This window comes from Scyliorhinus canicula, chromosome 13 (genome assembly GCF_902713615.1).
Source record: "Scyliorhinus canicula chromosome 13, sScyCan1.1, whole genome shotgun sequence".
NCBI classification, from domain to species: Eukaryota; Metazoa; Chordata; class Chondrichthyes; order Carcharhiniformes; family Scyliorhinidae; genus Scyliorhinus; species Scyliorhinus canicula.
Window position 1 is genome coordinate 69,152,913 of NC_052158.1, and position 19,972 is coordinate 69,172,884.

Below are 19,972 nucleotides of genomic sequence, written 5' to 3' on the forward strand. Positions count from 1 at the left end.
GCTCTGAAAGCCAGTGTTTGAAACAAACCTGTTGGACTTTAACCTGGTGTTGTAAGACTTCTTACGATATATTTCCAAGTCAGGGTGGGAGTGACTTGGAGGGGAACCTCCAGGTGGTGGTGTTCTTGGGTCTCTGCTGCTCTTGTCCTTCTAGATGGTAGTGCTCGTGTGTTTGGAAGGTGCTGCATAAGGAACCTTGGTGAGTTCCTACAGTGCATCATGTAGATGGTACACACGGATGTCACTTCGTTGGTGCTAGAGGGATTGAATATTTTTGGGACGGGTAGTAATCAAGTGGGCTGCTTTGTCCTGGAAGGTGTTGAGCTTCTTCAGTGTTGTTGGACCTGCACTCATCCAGACAAGATGTGGAGATGCCGGCGTTGGACTGGGGTGAGCACAGTAAGAAGTCCAACAGGTTTGATTCAAACACGAGCTTTCGGAGCTCATCCAGACAAGTTCATGGGCATTAAATCCTGGCCTGGACAGCGGCGCCCTCATCCCACAAATAAATTTTTGAAGAGCCTGCTTGCTGCACTGTGTGGTTGCTTTTAAGATTGATCAACTTGCACAAGCTACGTGGCACATTTCAAATTGCTGTGAGATTTTAAACCTGCACAGCTTGATCAAAACTTCCTCATACTTCAAAAAAATATTGCACACTATTTTGTCAGCCCTCCAGGCTTTTCTGTGTTCACTGGGAACAGTTTCAATTTCCCTGGCTTGTATTCACAGCCCATTAGTTGGTGATGTTGGCTCATTCTTGTTCAATGAATTATTTCCAATTGCCCCGTGTTGAAGACTGCACAGTTGCTGTCTCTGCCTCAGGCTTGCACCTTGTGCTTGCCTGCTGACCTTGCCTGTTGCTTCCTCGGAAGCATTGAATAATTTGGCGCCTTCAGCATTTGAACGGCTAAAAATGCAATAACAACCTGCCTGTTCCTTTGTGCTAGAAAGAAACTCCAGTGTCAGAGACAGTCTCGAGAATCTGATGATCACTGGAGCTTCCATCTTGCAGTAAATGAGACCAGGACTGGGACAGCACGGTAGCATAGTGGTTAGCACAATTGCGTCACAGCTCCAGGGTCCCAGGTTCGATTCCCGGCTTGGGTCACTGTCTGTGCGGAGTCTGCACGTTCTCCCCGCGTGTGTGTGTGTGGATTTCCTCCGGGTGCTCCGGTTTCCTCCCACAGTCGAAAGATATGCAGGTTAGGTGGATTGGCCATGCTAAATTGCCCTGAGTGTCCAAATTATTTTCATAGGGTGATGTGTGTCTGGAACGAGCTGCCGGAGGCTGTAGTAGAGGGAGGTATAATTTTGTCTTTTAAAAAACATTTGGACAGTTATGTTGGTAAGATGGATATGGGCCAAATATGGGCAATTGGGACCAGCTTAGTGGTTAAAAACTGGGTGGCATGGACAAGTTGGGCTGAAGGGCCTGTTTCTATGCTGTAAACCTCGGTGACACGATGAAAAAGACTCGCTTACGGCAGTCTGGATTTTCTGAGTTACCTTTGATTCCTGAGTCAGGGTCCGCCAAAGATCTGTCCTCCTCCACCTCTTCTTAATCCTTGCCTATTTGTTCAAATGTACACTGACACACTCAAACTCTGTATTTACGTTAATTAACCCGGCTTCACCACTTATTTGAATCATGCAACCAATTCCTTGCTGTCTCCCTCTTGGCTTTTCTCTCCTCCATTTGAAATGAAAATGAAAATCGCTTATTGTCACGAGTAGGCTTCAAATGAAGTTACTGTGAAAAGCCCCTAGTCGCCACATTCCGGCGCCTGTTCGGGGAGGCTGGTACGGGAATTGAACCGTGCTGCTGGCTTGCCTTGGTCTGCTTTCAAAGCCAGCGATTAGCCCTGTGAGCTAAACAGCCCCTGTTTAAAAACCTTATAGGAGCCATCTCTTTGATCTAACATTCACTCCCATCTCCTAATCCATTGCTCAGCCATCTGTTCTTATTGTTCCTTTGTAAAACTGTTTGGAACGTGTTGAACATGCAAAATTGCTGTAGTTCTTATCAGCGGATGCCGTGAATTTACCCATGTGATCTGCCATAGTTAAGCCAGCCCAATGTAGCAGCTTTGTTGCTTCCACTGAGGTTGATCATCGGTGGATGCTCACTGTCGGTGGTGACACGGGGAAGCCTTGCAGGCTCCGTGCAGTTTAGAAAGGTGACACTTGGGGGGGGGGGGGAAGAATGATGCTGCTCCGCCCTCTGCCGCTGTCTATTGCATTTATTTCTAAAGTAGATATAAATATATTTGTTTTACAAACAGGTTGTCCCCAGTACCCAGGCGTCCTCTCTGCACTCACTCGTACATTCTCCTTCGCCCGATGGAGCAGCAAAGCCACTGTCTGCAGCACCTCCTCTCTCACAGCCTGGCACCACCACCCTCCGGGTGGCTGGGGGGATCATTACGACGGCCAGTCTCTCAGCACCAGTCCCAGGAACAGCACCAGTCACGGGAGCAGCTGTGGCTCTTCAGGTAACACGGCGGAGGGTGGCGGAAAGGGGGAGATCCTTGAGCAAAAATAGCAAAGAATGACAGCGCAAGAATTGTACACTTGGAGTTTTGGAAACCTTTTTAACTCTGGAAATGCCTTGATTGGTTTGAAAGGGGATGCAACTTGCAGATATCTCCTGGTTTTGGATTGGCACTCTGGTACTGACACCACTCCCTTCATTTTTGTTCACAGGCGGAGCTGAAGGGGCCCAGCCCACCTGTGAATTCTTCTACGTCCCTAGCGAAAGCCTCAGGCCAGCAGTCGTCCCTCCCAGTATCCCAGACAGATCTTGGCACCAGCCAGTTCCCCCGTGCCGTTTCCATTGGTTCCCAGGCAGCCCAGGTGGTGGTCTCGCAGCCGAGTGCTGGAGGAACCAGCAAAGCCAGCAGTTCAGCAGGGTCCGGCGTGATGTCTTTTGTATCCAGTTCCACTGCTGGGCTGACCACAATGAGTGGAAAAACCACAGCAACAGTATCAGGTAAGGTGGGAGCGCGTGATATATATAAAAAACATTTAAACCATCTCTTCTAACCTGAGTAGAGCAGAGCCACTCATCTGAGGCACTCTCCTTCGATGTAACTTGTGCTGGAGCTGCCAATCCTGCCCTTCTCTGAACCATGTCTCAGTGACGGGACAGCACTGACATCAGACCCCCATGTTTTAGCTTTTGCCCTCAACTAATCTGCCCTGTTTGCCAGACTCCTTGCATTGAAATAAATACAATCCAATCTTGCCAATATCCCTGGTGACTTAACTGGTCTAGACATTCTATGCTTTCCTGGTTCACTTGCTTTCTCTTCTAATTTTGACTGGGCATCTCCTCCTGCCAAGAGACTCCAGGATGGAATGTTGCCTTCCTGGTGCCAGGGTCAAGGATGTCACTAAAAGGCTACTGGACATTCTGACAAACCTCCCCAACAAACCTCCATGTAAGTATACCAGTCCCATTTCGGTTCAGGTCCAACCCGTCCGTCTTGTGCAGGTCCCACTTTCCCCCAAAACGGCCCCATTGTCCCAGAAATCTAAAGCCCTCCCTCCTGCACCTTTCCTCCTGCATCATTTATTCAGCCATCTGGACGAACCTCCTATTTCTATGCTCACTAGCACGTGGCACCAGAAGTAATCCATAGATTACTATCTTCTGAGTCCTGTTTTTTAATCTACTTCCTAGCTCCCTAAATTCAGCTTGCAGGACCTCATTCCTTTTTCTGCCGAGATCGTTGGTACCGATATGTACCACAATACAACAGAATGCCCAGTAGCCTTTTAGTGACATCCTTGACCCTGGCACCAGGAAGGCAACATTCCATCCTGGAGTCTCTTTTGTGGCCACAGAAACGCCTGTCAATCCCCTTACATTTAAATCCCCTCTAACTATAGTCTGCAGTTCTTCCTCCTCCCTTTTTGTGCAGCAGTCTTACTTATGGCACCATGAAGTTGGCTGTCACTGCTTTCCCCTGCACAGTCATCTCCCCAACAGTATCCTGCACTGCCTGCCTTCAACTACTCTGCCTGGTGGTCACCCATGCCCTTTCTGCCTGTTCACACCTTCGATGTGACCACCTCTCTGAACATGTTATCCATGACTTGCTCAGCATCGTGGATGCTCTGCAGTGAACCCACCTTTAGCCCCAGCTCTGAAATGCGGTTAGCCAGGGCGTCACGGTGGCGCAGTGGTTAGCATAGCTGCCTCACAGCACCAAGGACCCGGATTCGATCCCGGCCCTGGGTCATCACTGTCCATGTGGAGTTTGCATATTCTCCCTGTGTCTGCATGGGTCTCACCCCCACATGCCAAAGGTGTGCAGGGTAGGTAGATTGGCCATGCTAAATTGCTCATTAATTGAAATAGCCAGTAGCTACAGTGGACACACTTCCTGTACATGTGGTCACTAAGGACAAATAAAGCTTCAATGATTTGCCATTATTACATAAGAGCAGGAGTAGGCCATCTGGCCCCTCGAGCCTGCTCTGCCATTCAATGGCTGATCTTTTGTGGACTCAGCTCCACTTTCCGGCCCGAACACCAAAACCCTTAATCCCTTTATTCTTCAAAAAACTATCTATCTTAATTACAATGATTGTCCTCTGCTTCACAGTGCCCCATGACATTGTCTGCCTCTGGATTGCCCCATAATGTTATTGTCCTGCCTTTGGCACGGCGCCATGATATCATTACCTGCCTCTCCTCTGACTGGCACTGTTTGAGACGGACTGTGTGTGGAGAATTGCTGTGCAAATTCAGATTGTAAACTGTTCCCATAGGTGGAAGCATTGAGAACCAGAGGATTTAAGGTGATTGGCAAAAGAAGTAATGGTGATATGAGGAAGAGATTTATTACGTAGTGAGTGATTAGGACCTGGAATGTATAGCTTGAGAGTGTGATCGAGGCATATTCAATCATGGCTTTCAATGGACTTAATGGGCTCCTCCTATGCTGTATCCACCCAATGATTCTGTATTCTGCTTCTAGACAGGATAAGTTTCAGCGCTGCATACTCTTACACAATCATTCCCTTAATCAGCAATTTATAGTGCTCACAGTTTAGTAAACGTATTTAGATCAGAATGAAGCATGTGGGTGAAATTTGTTTGATCCTCCGTGATCCGAGGCTGAACCAGGGATGGTGTGGTACAGTCTGAGGCATTGGTCATCTTTAAAGTGCACCCTCATTCCCAATTAGCATGAACCATTCTTCTTAATCTGGAATACAGGATTTAGATCTAGGATCCATTGGACTAGTTTACTGAGCTGAGATCTGTTGGATTGTTTTATTATGCTGGGATCTGTTGGACATGCTACAGTTCTGGGATCTATTGGCCCTTGTAGAGCTGACTCCCAGTGGACGGTGTCACAGATCCAGAATTGATGGGTTCAGGGTTGAACAGTTTGGACCTAATGGACAATGTTTTGGACTGGTGATCCATTGGATGTGCCAGCAGTAAGGAGAGTCAAGTTATCTGAATATGCCCACGACGTGGTATCTCCCTCTGTATTGCTCCTGAATTGAAAACCAAAAAAAAAGAGAGCCTCAATTGGGGTTAGGGAGAATCGCACATTTATTTAATGTGCTTCACCTCAAAATGTCATGAGTGACAGCAGCCAGTTTTGTCAGTGAATGATTGGGGTGGTGCAGATCAGTGTGGCATTTACATGTTACAAGGAGAGTTGTTTCTTGTTTCTGTTTGAACGAGCTCAATGATTCCATTGCTGATTAAACTCCCACAATGGGATCACTGAGCTAGAATAGCCATTGTTGTAGAAACTGAACAATGTTGTGTTAAAATACATGTGGATGTTCACTTCCCAGCTCAGTTAAGCCAAGCAGACCAGAAGGTACCATCTCAATTTCAGATTGTATGTTAAGTTACCTGGTTTCAATGATGACAACAGCAGGGAAGCTACAATCATCCTCAGTACCCTGGACTGGGAAGGGATGGATGGGTGCATGGTACGAAAGGTCAATGCTTATCAGTATCCAGCAATCCCCTCCCACGGTTGAATGTCCTGCTGCCCCTTCACTGCCAAGCCTCATAATTGGTTTGTGGGCACTGGGATGAAGTCCTGCAAGGCACTGAGCCTTGCACTGTGAAAGTCAGCACTTTCAGGAGAAGAGAAAAGGATAATAAAGCCATTAGAAAAGGTGGGTGGATATCAACGGTATCTGGAGGGGTTGGCACTTATGCGTAAAATGATTTTTTGTTTTACTGTAGTTTCAATTTAAACATTTGGAGATTTGAAACCCCTGGGTCCACTTGAAACAAATCCCTACCATGCAGAGTTAAAGAGAGCGAAAGAAAATGTTGCGAAGCATTCATACGCACTTAGGAAATGAATAAGTGATAGGATCATACAGTTTAGCTTCTGAGAGTACAGTGTGCAGTGGAGGGAGAATAATGTAACGGAGATTAACTGCAGTGTTTAATATTGATCCTGGTCACAATCACAGCTTCTGGGAAAATCAGATGCCCTGGCAACAGTTGAGACTTTTTTGCCACGAGTGACCCTTTGAACAGTATTATGATTTTCTTTTTATCCCCTTCCTGTCTGTAGGAACTGACCACTGCTGGGTTATGGCAGTTGACTACTCTCCACCAACTCATTCATGTGCGAGCGCATGTTGAACCAACAAAGCATTGCGGCAATTCATGATACGGCCTTCATCCAGGGCTGGGCAAGAATCCTGAACACCTTTCACTTGTTTTAGCCTTATGGCATGAGCAGTCTTACTGTCCTAATCCTTGCCCCAACTGAGATTTACAAAGTTCTGTTAGGCATGGGGTCAAAACACTAGATGCTGTGGCTATGCGAACAAGTGCCAAACTGTAAGGTAGTGTACTGGCTGTAACAAGAAATGTAATCATTGATCACTGCTAAATGGCAAGGGAGCTTGTTGCCTATTCATTCTACCTGCCCATCTCACCCATGTAATGTGTCTAGCGTGTTTTCCAATGGAATTGTCATATAAATACAAGTTTCTGTTGATATCGCTTCTCCCCTCTTTCTATCTGGAGGCAGTTTAGTAAAAAGAAAATTCAAATATTTATTTCTCTGCATCAAAAAAAAATCCTCATTCTCAAGTTCTCTTCAGAACATCTTTTTTTTTAAATATAATTTTTATTGGAATTTTTTACGGAAAATATAAAACGTAACGACAAACAATAAAATGCAACAGAATAACCCATAACTGTAACACCCCCAGACCGTATCGACGCATGTATCCCATCCCCCACCCCCCCCCCAACCCCAATGAACAACAGAAGAACTTAAAAATAATTTAAATTAAATAAACAAACATAGTCATCGTCCGCCCCCCCCCCCACACCCCCCACCCCCCTTTCCCTCCCCCTTCCCCCCTCCCCCCCGGGTTGCTGCTGCTACTGTCCCAGTACCCTATCGTTGAGCTAGAAAGTCGGGAAAAGGTTGCCACCGCCTAAAGAACCCTTGTACCGACCCTCTCAGGGCGAATTTGACCTTTTCTAGCTTAATGAAACCCGCCATGTCATTGATCCAGGTCTCCACGCTTGGGGGCCTCGCATCCTTCCATTGTAGCAAGATCCTTTGCCGGGCTACTAGGGACGCAAAGGCCAGCACACCGGCCTCTTTCGCCTCCTGCACTCCCGGCTCCACCCCAACCCCAAAAATCGAGAGTCCCCATCCTGGCTTGACCCTGGATCCCACCACCCTCGACACCGTCCTCGCCACCCCCTTCCAGAACTCCTCCAGTGCCAGGCATGCCCAGAACACATGGGCATGGTTCGCTGGACTCCCCGAGCACCTGACACACCCGTCTTCACCCCCAAAGAACCTACTCATCCTCGTCCCAGTCATGTGGGCCCGGTGCAGCACCTTGAATTGGATGAGGCTAAGCCGCGCACACGAGGAGGAAGAATTAACCCTCTCCAGGGCATCAGCCCATGTCCCGTCTTCGATCTGTTCCCCCAGTTCCCCCTCCCACTTAGCTTTCAGCTCCTCTACTGACGCCTCCTCCGCCTCCTGCATAACCTTGTAGATATCAGATATCTTCCCCTCTCCGACCCAGACCCCCGAAAGCACCCTGTCGCTCACCCCCCTCGCGGGAAGCAAAGGGAATCCCTCCACCTGCCGCCTAGCAAATGCCTTTACCTGCAGATACCTGAACATGTTCCCCAGGGGGAGCCCAAATTTCTCCTCCAACTCCCCCAGGCTCGCAAACCTCCCATCAATAAACAGGTCCCTCAGCTGTCTAATGCCCGCTCTGTACCAACCCTGAAATCCCCCATCAATGTTCCCCGGGACGAACCTATGGTTCCCCCTTAACGGAGCCTCCATCGATCCCCCCACTTCTCCCCTATGTCGCCTCCACTGCCCCCAAATCTTGAGGGTAGCCGCCACCACCGGACTCGTGGTATACCTCGTAGGAGGGAGCGGCCACGGTGCCGTTACCAGGGCCCCCAGGCTTGTATTTCCACAGGACGCCCTCTCCATCCGTTTCCATGCTGCCCCCTCCCCCTCCATTACCCACTTGCGCACCATCGACACATTGGCCGCCCAATAATACCCCGAGAGATTGGGTAACGCCAGCCCCCCCCCCATCTCTACCCCGCTCCAAGAAGACCCTCTTCACCCTCGGGGTCCCATGCGCCCAAACAAAGCTCATGAAGCTGCTAGTCACCCTTCTAAAAAAGGTCCTAGGGATAAAGATGGGCAAACACTGAAAAAGGAACAAGAACCTCGGGAGAACTGTCATTTTGACGGACTGCACTCTACCCGCCAACGATAGCGGCACCATGTCCCACCTTTTAAATTCCTCCTCCATCTGTTCCACCAGCCTGGTAAAATTAAGCTTATGGAGAGTCCCCCAACTCCTGGCCACCTGCACCCCCAGGTATCTGAAACTCTTCACTGCCCTCTTAAATGGGAGTCTCCCAATTCCCTCCTCCTGATCACCCGGGTGTACTACAAAGACCTCACTCTTGCCTAAATTTAATTTATAGCCCGAGAAGCCCCCAAATTCCGCTAACAGCTCCATCACCCCCGGCATTCCCCCTTCTGGATCCGCCACATACAACAGCACTCTTCAGAACATCTTAAATACCAGTTGGACCATCCCTTAAACTTCTAAACTCAAGGGAACAGAAGCCTGGTCCAAGCAACCTGTCATCCTAATTGAATCCTTTTAGCCCCAGTGTCATATTGCCCTGCATTCAGACCCTGTGATGGGATTACATCAAAGGTCTTCACTCAGATCAGGAAATTGGATTAATAGTTCACAGCAAGGTCTCTTGTGCTCTTCTCAGATCCCTTCAAAAGACTATCCTTCCACTCTTTATATCCGGCCGCAGCTCGACATGAGTACTTTCCCTATCCCAGAGTGTGTACGTACCGTCAGGACTTGAGCCTCTCCCAGCGACACTGACTGTCCAGGTTCACGTTTTGAAGAATAGTGACTTGGGTGGGATGCTGGATGACACCCATCACCCAGCAGGCAGGCAGTATCCTCAGAAGGAGAAGTGGGAGAGAGAGAGAGACACCCGACAAAAGTAAAACTCCACATCGTACATGAGTAGATCCACTTGGTTCAATGGTGTAAACATTCCTTCACTAATGTAAAGCAGTGTGCATGGAGAATCGTTTTACATTAGGGGAAGTACAGTTTGTTACGTGGTAATTGGGTTTGGGTGTAGTTCCTGATTCATCATCTGATGGCTCCTGGATAATGCTGCATGGTTATATCATTGGGCCACATTCACAGACATTTGGCTTTTTAAAAATGATATAAAATTGAGAATGAACGAAAGTAAACAATGGTTTTAAACTAATTGTTTACAACACATGGGCTATCGAGAAAAGCCATTTAAAATTGTTGAAACCAAACTGGCCTCCATAGCACTAGGCAAAAATTTGAATGATCTTTCCTAACCTTACATGCAAATTCTAAAAAGCATCAAACTGGGGCAACTGGAAGTAATGGCGAAGCAAATAGAATTGGTTGCATTATTGAAAAATGCTTTAGGCTATAAAGATGATGGGCTGGATTGTCCGATTTGCAGACTAAGTGCTGACGCCGGTGTGGGAACAAGTGGCCTTTTATTCCAGAAAAAACGGCGCAAAAGCTGCACTGTTCCTCCGTCTGGTGGGGGTCTAGCAACCACGCAGCGTAAAGCCTCCGCTTTACCTGAGGATACGGCCGGAGAATTGCCGGGTCTGTAGTCGAGCATGTGCATGGCGGCGGCCTGCAGTGGCCATGCCTTGCAACGTGGCGCTGGCCGCGCGCGGACCCGGACTGCCACACCCAGACCAACCCCCACCAATGCCCCTGCCAAAACCCCTTTGCCCAAGGAATGGCTCCCCACCCCGACTGTGGCGGTGCTGGACTCAGTCCGCAGCCGCCAAGCCGGGTTCACGGAAAAAAATAGCATGAGTGACCCACGCCGTCGGGTGCTCGGCCCATCTGGGGCGGAGCATCAGGGGAGGGCCTCAGGTGACGTCCTGAGGGAGTACGCTGTTTTCGAGGTAGCGGAGCATCGCAAAAGCGACGCTGCACCTGATTTCGGCGGAAACGGAGATTCTCCCGCCGATCGGCGAACGCGATTTCGGGCCGGCGACCGGAGAATCCCGCCCGGTGTATTAAGATCGTGCACAAAATGTTGATTTATCTCCATGGGTTGGTCTGTTGGGTAGTGTGAAGTATAATTATCATTCTGCCATTTCTTTGCACAGTGAAGACAGAGCCTGGCTCTGTAGGTGCTTGTTTCAACCCCACACTTCCCACACCAGGCACTGTGAAAGTGGAACGAGGAGGATCAGATGGGACATTTGAAATTATTGAGTAAGTGCAGCATTTTATTCTCAAATCCCTCTTCTACGGATGTATCTAAAGTTGTATTCAGTTTAAGAAGTCAGTTCAGGAACATTACAGCTTAGGTACAGAGTAAAGTGCTCGTTATGCTGTCCCACCACATTCTCCCCAATAAAACGTGCTCTGGCCTGTATTACATTTGGCCTCCTTATTTTTGGAATGCTGATGGAAACCTGGGGCGAAATTCTCTGACCCCCGCAGGGTCGGAGAATCGCTCGGGACCAGCGAAAATCCCGCCCCCCCCCCCCAGTGGCCGGAATTCTCCGCCACCCGGTAATTGGCGGGGGCGGGAATCACACCCCGCCGATCGCCGTGCCCCCCGTGGCGATTCTCCGGCCCGCGATGGGCCGAAGTCCCTCCGCTGAGAGTCCTCTCCCCCCGCCGTGGTTTCAACCACCTCTGGTGGCGCGGGATTGGCAGCGCGAACGGGCCCCCGGGGTCCTGGGGGGGGCGCGGGGCGATCGGACCCCGGGGGGTGCCCCCACGGTGGCCAGGCCCGCGATCAGGGCCCACTGGCGGGCGAGCCAGTGCCGTGGGGACACTCATTCTCCTCCGCCACAGCCTCCACCATGGCGGAGGCGGAAGAGTAACCCCCTACCGCGCATGCGCCGGTGCATCACCACCGGCGCATGCGCGAACCGGCGAAGGCCTTTGGCCAGCCCCGATGCCGGCCGGCGTCAAAGGCCATTGGCGCCGGTTTTGCCGCCAGTCGGCATGGCACCAACCACTCCGGCGCGGGCCTAGCCCCTCAATGTGAGGGCTTGGCCCCTAAAGGTGCAGAATTCTCCGCAACTTAGGGGAGGCCCGACGCCAGAGTGGTTGCCACCACTCCGCTACGCCGGGACCCCCCGCCCCGCAGGGTAGGGGAGAATCCCGCCCCTGGTTGTTAGACTTTGATCATGCTTCGAAAATGCTTGTCTGTGAACGTCGAGTGGCACACAACTGTAAAGTCTATCACAGTCAAATATCTTGCCAGTACTCACTGGCTCAATTCATGGACAAAGAATAATCGCTTGGGTGAAACAGTAAAGATCAGGCAACCTCATAGAACAGCAGGAGAGAAAGCAAAAAGGTTAAAAAGATCCCGTTGACTGACTACATACCTTGTTTTTAAATTGTTGTACCGATACCTCACCTGGGAGGTGTCCATTGATGCGTCACCTGCCCTTTGTGTTATCACCGTCAGTTTAATGAGGTGTCACTGTGTTAAAATAAGTGTCGCTGTAGGAATAAACAGCAGCCCCATCAGCATCTCTGAAGAGGAAAGACAAGGTTAATGTTTTGGCTACAACTGGGTGTTGGGTGTCACTATTTTGTTGACACACACAGAACGCTGACCAGCCTCTTATTCCTTACTACCTTTAGCCTTGAATACATTGAGAATGTACAGCAGCTGCTGACTGCCATCCTGAAGAAGGTGCCTCTAATCATTTCCAAGAAAAGTGAGTAAAGCTCTTGGACTTTTATTTCCACATGTTTCTCATTTTAATGTTGGAATCGGCAGCTGCAGACAAGCACTCCTTTGAAAACAAATACCGTGCATTTATTATTGTATGGGACCAGGCCCCAACAGTTGCTAGGTTAGCAGACAAAACCCCCAATACTTTATTTCATTTGTAAATTTGTGAGGGAAGAGCTCGAGGAGTGATTCCATGCACAAATAGGGGTATGGTATAGTAAAACAAACTTTATTACTAACACAGTATTAAACTCATTTTCACATCATTCAAGAAAATATCTTACAATTGCCAGTTAAACAATGCTTTACAATAAAGTGAAACACTTCAACTCCTAACTGCGATCGAGCAAAACCCATCTCGGGTCACAATCCACTTTTAAATACAGTTGGCAGACCCAGGAATACTTGCTACATAGAGATGTCTTAGATAAACTGCTTTGAGAGAGAGAGACCCTTCAGCTACAAGCTTGCAGATTCTTGCCTGTGTCAAACTACTGTTAAACATCACAGCATTTGGCAGATCTTTAACTCACTATTTCAGAAGATGCTGGTCTGTTCAGATCTAAACTATACTCAACACCTGGCTGCATCAGCCTCTGGATCAGTCCCATTAACTACATCATCTCTATCCCACTAACTGAGTTATGATCATCTGACTAAGTCTAAACACAATGGGCAGGATTCTCTGGCTGCATTCGCCCGGTGACTGGAAAATCCTGGTCGAGGTCAATGGATTTTTCCATTGTCGGTGTCTCGCCCGTGGTGTTCTTGCGGCGGGCAGGGCGGAAGAATCCAGCCCAATGTCTCTAATTATCTCCTCCCCAGGCAACCTTTTTTCTATTTAAAAAATTCCACTAGCCTACTTCAGGTAAACAGTTTGGAATTAATTATGTTCTTTCTTTTACAATGCTTTAATTGCACCTCTGTAGCCAAAGTGTCTGTCTTTTAAACCAGGACTTTTAAAAACATTACTGAAGCAATCAGATACACACTAGGGTAGATTCTCCGAGCTCCGGGCCGGAGAATCGGGCCATGACGCAGGCACGCAATTCTCCGAGGTGCAGAGAATTGGAATCATTTGCGCTGGCGCGTTTGGTGCGCCGCGGGCCGCTGGAATCGGCAGGGCCACCGATTCTCCGGCCCGGATGGGCTGAGCGCCAACTCTGACACGACAGAGTCCCGTTAGCGCCGTTCACCCCTGGTCGCTGCCGGCTGGAACTCTGGGAACGCTGGGGGGGGGGGGGGGGCTCCCTCACCGGAGGGGGCCTCCGATGATGTCTGGCCCGCGATCAGGGCCCTGCCACCGGCGGGCCGGCCTCTCTGTCGGCGGGCTTCCTTTCCTCCGCCAGCGGTGTTATAGCCCTGTGCCATTTTTGGGCGGGGAGGACGGCCACTGTGCATGCGCTAGTTAGCGCCTGCGCAACTGCGCATGTGCGGGATCCAAGGCGCCTCATCTTTTGCGCGCCGCCGAGCCCCCGCCCCCACAAATCACACTACACCTCTGCCAGCCCCACGGAGGTCCCCTGAATGGGGTCTGGGAACAGGCACCGACGCCGGAGTAAAACACTCCGGTTTTTACTCCGGCATCAGCACTTAGACTCCCATTGGGAGAATCCCGACGACTATTCCAGGCTTTTAACCATTACTGCACCAGGTACATATAGTACAACATATGTATGAAATTCTTACATTCATCACATATTCGCATTGGGCTGGTTTTGAAACTATGCAAAATGATTTCCAGCTGATAACCTGTTGGGGTGATGTTGGGCGAGTGATAAATATTCTTAGTAATAACATCGTGGGATCTTTCACATTAACCTGAGATGGTAGACAAGGCCTCATCCAAAAGATGGTACCTCTGACAGTGCAGCACTCCCTCAGTACACCGCTAAGGTGTCACCCGGTCATGTTGAAACGGCTGTGGTTAAGATGATCGTAAAGGATCGATCATCTGCCAATTGGATAGTATTGGTAGTGTAGTGGCCTGGAGTAATAATGCAGAGAAGGGGAGTTCAAATTCCATTGTTCAAAAATAAAAGCAAAAGGGATCATGAAGCTGTTAGATTATTGTAAAAACCCAACCATTGCACTAATATCTTTTTGAGAAGGAAACCTGCTGTCTTTACTCCGTTTGACTACACGTGACTCCAGTCTTACACCAACACAGTTGATTATAAACTGCTAAAATAGCCAATAAGCCATTCACGTGTCAAACCACTGTGAGCATGCACCATGGCAGTTCAAAGTGAACTCCTACCACCAGCTTCTCAAGACGGCTAGGGATGGACAAGAATTAATTAGTAAAAGATCAGGGAGATCTCCCAGTGTCCTGGCCAATATTTATCCCTCAACCAACATCACAAACAGCAAATGAATTGGCCATTTTTCCACTGGCTGGTTGTGGCACTATTTGGCTGTCACATTTGCTGACATTGTAATCCCTTAGACATGAGGTGACTTGGGTGTCCATGAGCGTGACAAGGTTCTTGCGGCTTCTCTTTACATTGTCTCCGTAGCTTGAGCAAAATTGGAAGGTAATAATTAAGGTGCTCAACTGACCCAGTGATTGAATCTGGAACCCTGGGCGGGATTCCCCCCCCCCCCCCCCCCGTGTCCCGAATTCTCCGCGACCCGTGATTCGGCGGGAGCGGGAATCGCGCCGGCCGGCGGCCCCCCGCGGCGATTCTCTGGCCCGCAATGGGCCGAAGTCCTGCCGCTGACAAGCCTCTCCTGCCGGCGGGAATCAAAACACCTACCTGACCGGCGGGATTGGCGGCGCGGGCGGGCGCCGGGGTCCTGGGGGGGGGGGGCAGTTTGACCCCAGGGGGTGCCCCCACGGTGGCCTGGCCCGCGATCGGGGCCCACCAATCGGCGGGCGGGCCTGTGCCGTGGGGGCACTCTTTTCCTTCCGCCTTCGCCATGGTCTTCACCATGGCGGAGGCGGAAGAGACCCCCTCCCCTGCGCATGCGCGGGGATGACATCAGCAGCCGCTGACGCTCCGGCGCATGCGCGGACTTACGCCGGCCAAGCCCTTTCGTCCCCGGCTGGTGTGGCGTCAAAGGCCGTCCACGCCAGCCGGCCGAACGGGAACCACTCCGGTGCGGGCCTAGCCGCTCAATGTGAGGGCTTGGCCCCTAAAGGTGCAGAGACATCCGCACCTTTGGGGCGGCCCAACGCCGGAGTAGTTCACGCCACTCCAACACGCCGGGACCCCCCATCCCGCCGGGTAGGGGAGAATCCCGGCCCCTGTTTATTGCTGCCTAGTTACTTTGGCATGTTAAGTGCTGAACCTACTATAATGCCGAAGCTTGACTTCCTTTAGCTGTTTCAATAACACCCGTGGGTTATCTATATATCTTTATGTTCAACACATTAATCTATGAACTTTTTCCAATAGGTGAGAGCTCCAATCCATTCTGTGCGATCTCTTTGGAGCAGTATTGCAGCTGGAATATTGGGAAGAGAAGAGCTGCAGAGGTAAGGCCAACTCCCAGTGCTTTTGAGCCCAGTTTATTTCTTAGTTCCTTGTTTTGGCCTTAATTATATCCAGAGCTTAGATGAGAGAGATGCAGCAAAATCATCAGGATTCCCACACCTGATTGCTATCCACTGGTCCTTGCTGAAAATGTATGTAGATCTGGGGTAAGGAAAGGAGCAGGCTCTGCTTTGATGCATCCCTTGAGCAAATACCCCACCAACGCTCACTGGGCTTGGCTGTGAAAAATTACAAATTGTCTGAGGCAGTTGTCACTTAAATAACGGGAATCCAGCAAGAGTAAGAATTTAAACGTAAGTTAAAAGTGTTGTGGCATTTTCCATATTTGTTCTGAAAATAACCTTCCCTCTATTTGAGGGAAGTAGAAGGTTCTGGCCTCACTGCTTGTTGAAGCTGAGATTGTCACCTCAGCCTTTAGCAACCTTCAGCCAAAATGTGGTGTATTAGTGCCCAGGATACAGGGACACGTGATCCTGTATCACAAGGTACAGGGACATGGGAAACCTGTGCCAGTGTATGTGTTATAGATACCCGTGATACAGGCCGCTTTGTCCAGCTAACCTGTGATACAGGATCCCATGTCCCAATGCCCCGTGGTTCAGGATCCCAAAACCCAGTGCCTGATACAGAATCCCACGTCCCAATGCCCCGCTATACAGGATCCCATATCCCTGTGCCCCTCGATGAAGGATTCCTGTGCCCTGTGATACAGGATACAATGTCCCAGCTACCCATGATAAAGAGCCCCAGTGCCCTGTGATGCAGGATCCCATGTCCCAATGCCCTGTGGTACATGATCTCTTGACTCAGTACTGTGTAATAAGGACCGCAGGTCCCAATATCCCACGATATTGGGTCATGGCCCAATGTTCCATGATATAGGATCCAATGTCCCAATGCCTGTGATACAGGATCCCATGTCCCAGTGCCCCATGATACAGGACCCCATGTCCCAGCGCTTCTTTATACAGGATCTCATGTTCCAGTGCCCCTTGATACAGGATCCCATGTTCCAGTGCCCCGTGATGACACCAAGATGAGTGGTAGAGCAAAGTGTGCAGATGACACTGAAGGTTTACAGAGGGATATAGAAAGTTTCAGTGAGTGGGCAAGGGTCTGGCAGATGGAGTACATTGTTGGTAAATGTGAGGTCATCCATATGAAGAACAGCAAAATGGACTATTATTTAAATGGTTAAAAAATTGCATTATGCTGCTGTGCAGAGGGACCTGGGTGCCCTTGTGCATGAATTGCAAAATGTTGGTTTGCAGGTGCAGCAGGTGATAAGAAATCAAATGGAATTTTCTCCTTCATTGCGAGAGGGATGGAGTTTAAAAACAGGCAGGTTATGTTGGAGCTGTATAGGGTCTTGGTGAGGCCACACCTGGAGTACTGTGTACAGTTTTGGTCTCCTTAATAGAGAAAGGATGTACTGGAGGGGAGTGCAGAGGAGATTCCAGAGCTTGATTCCAGAGTTGAGAGGATTGGCTTATGAGAAGAGACTGAGTAGACTGAGACTATACTCTTTGGAATTTAGAAGAATGAGGGGGGACCTTATAAAAACTTACAAAATTATGAAGGAAATAGTTAAGATAGAAGCAAGGAGGTTGTTTCCACTGGCAGGTGAAACTAGGGGGCACAGCCTCAAAATAAGGGGGAGCAGATTTAGGACTGAGTTGAGGAGGAACGTCTTCACCCAAAGGGTTGTGAATCTGTCAAATTCCCTACCTAGTGAAGCAGTTGAGGCTACCTTGTTGAATTTTTTTAAGGCAAAGATAGATACATTTTTGAATAGTAAAGGAATGAAGGGTTATGGTGAGCGGGCAGGTAAGGTTGAGCTGAGTCCACAAAAAATCAGCCATGATCTTATTGAATGGCGCAGCAGGCCTCGAGGGGCCAGAAGGCCTTCGGAATTCTTATCATAGAATTTACAGTGCAGAAGGAGGCAATTCGGCCCATCGAGTCTGCACCGGCTCTTGGAAAGAGCACCCTACCCAAGGTCAACATCTCCACCCTATCCCCATAACCCAGTAACCCCACCCAACACTAAGGGCAATTTTGGACACTAAGGGCAATTTATCATGGCCAATCCACCTAACCTGCACATCTTTGGACTGTGGGAAGACACCGGAGCACCCGGAGGAAACCCACGCACACACGGGGAGGATGTGCAGACTCCGCACAGACAGTGACCCAAGCCGGGAATCAAACCTGGGACCCTGGAGCTGTGAAGCAATTGTGCTATCCACAATGCTACCGTGCTGCCTATTATGTTCTTATGTGATATTGGATCTCATGTCCCAGTGCCCCATGACACAGGATCCCATGCCTTGTGCCCCACGATACAGGATCCCACGTCCCAGTGCCCTGTGATACAAGATCCCATGTCCTAATGCCCCGCGAGGCAGGACCCCAAGTCCCAAAGCTCCCATTGGAACTTAGGAATAGGAAAATGTCACTTAGTGCCTCAAGTCTGCTCTGTCAATCAGTTTGTGGCTGAACTGTACCTCCACTCCATTTACCTGCCTTAGTTTCATATCCAATCTCACCCCCCCCCCCCCCCCCCCCCAACTCCCCCTAAACAAAAATCTATTTATCTCAGCATTCACTGTGGTTTGGGTAAACACCCCAAATCTCTGCTACTACAAAGGCAAAATACAGCAGATGCTGGGAATCTGAAATAAAATGAGAAATTCTGGAAATACTCAAATTTCCTGATTGAAGTCCTGAATGAACTAGTTCTAATTGTAAAATTGTGCTCCCTTTTTCCAAATTCCCACACCTGGAGAAATAGTTCCTCCTTATCCCCCCTATCAAATTCCTTAATCATTTTAAACACATCAATTAAGTCGATCACTTCAACCTCATGTTGATCTGTTCCTCCCTGTCTACCCCAGTGGCAGCGTGCAGTCGCCATAAGGAAGATCCTGCAGGAGGTGATGGAAAAATGCCCACGGTTCAGCAGCACAGAGGCCATGAAGACCAAGCAGATCGTGTCCTGGTGCCGTCAGCGTGGTTACACCCCACCGGACCCAGAGACCGCCGTCATTGAGGAGGACTCGATGGAAGACATCCTGACTCGGATTGACAATGAGCCAGGTGAGCTTTCCATTCTACTCGGAGCGTCAACCCGTTGAGGCTAAGGAAGGTAAAACAACCTAGACCAACCCATTAAATGTTCTCTGAGGCAAAATGTTCAAATCTCCAATTAATATACATTAAAAATAAAGAAGATAGAAGTGAACAGAGAACTCAAGTGTAGCCGGTTGAGGCTCCTTCCCCTTTACGGTCAAGACTCCTCCCCCTACACCATGTAGAGTCGAGACTCTTTCCCCCTACAATGTACAGTCGAGGCGCTTTCCCCTATATTATGTACAGTCGGGACCCTTTCTCCTATACTGTGTACATTCAAGATTCCTTTCCTTGTATAGTACCGTGTACAGTTGAGACTCCTGCCCCCCTCCCCCGGTACCCTGTACAGTTGAGGCTCCTTCTCTTATCCTTGTCCCAATGTTGTCTTATTGGAAACTGATATCCTCTCTGTCTCTGAGATGTTTTCATTATTCAGTTCAGCCTAATTTCAGATTTCTGTCCCCTCTTCCTGCATCCCTTTGGGATTGAGTTAGAGTGGAGTACCAGGAACATGGCAAGCTGGGTTTTAATCTGTTTCAGATTTTAGATATATTCATTTATGTATATTTTAAACATATTAATAAGGGTCTACAATTTGTCACAGCTGGTAATTATTTGGCAGCCACAATAACACGCATAATGTTCCTTGAAGAAAATATCCCAGTGGGCACACTATTTATAGCTGATCAGCACAATATGTAAACTATACACTTTCAAAGGGCACAGCTCAGTGTCCTTGTCCTATTTAGTAGTATATTATCACAGTATTAAATCACTGGGATAAAGTTAGATCAATATTTAAAAGACATCAGGGAAAAAAACATAGAGATTTGAAAGCAGAGATGGACTAGTTTTATAATCGGATCCAAATTTGCTTTGTGGACGACCGTCAGTTAGAAACATCCCAGTTTATATTGTTTGTAGATATTTACCAATTTGGCATAGAAACTAAGAGCAGGAGTAGGCCATTCGGCCCTTCGAGTCTCCTTCACCATTCAATATGATCATGGCTGATCCTCTTATC

The 19,972-nt window shown here is 49.0% G+C and overlaps 1 protein-coding gene across 1 annotated transcript in view; it reads left to right on the forward strand.

The window, feature by feature from the left end:
- Nucleotides 1-19,972, forward strand: part of yeats2 (YEATS domain containing 2) — a 189,478-nt gene that overhangs the window by 155,173 nt on the left and 14,333 nt on the right. Inside the window, 6 exon segments of the mRNA XM_038815545.1 lie at nucleotides 2,286-2,495; nucleotides 2,707-2,992; nucleotides 10,719-10,827; nucleotides 12,223-12,299; nucleotides 15,718-15,797; nucleotides 18,714-18,915. Coding sequence (XP_038671473.1) covers nucleotides 2,286-2,495; nucleotides 2,707-2,992; nucleotides 10,719-10,827; nucleotides 12,223-12,299; nucleotides 15,718-15,797; nucleotides 18,714-18,915 — 964 coding nt within the window.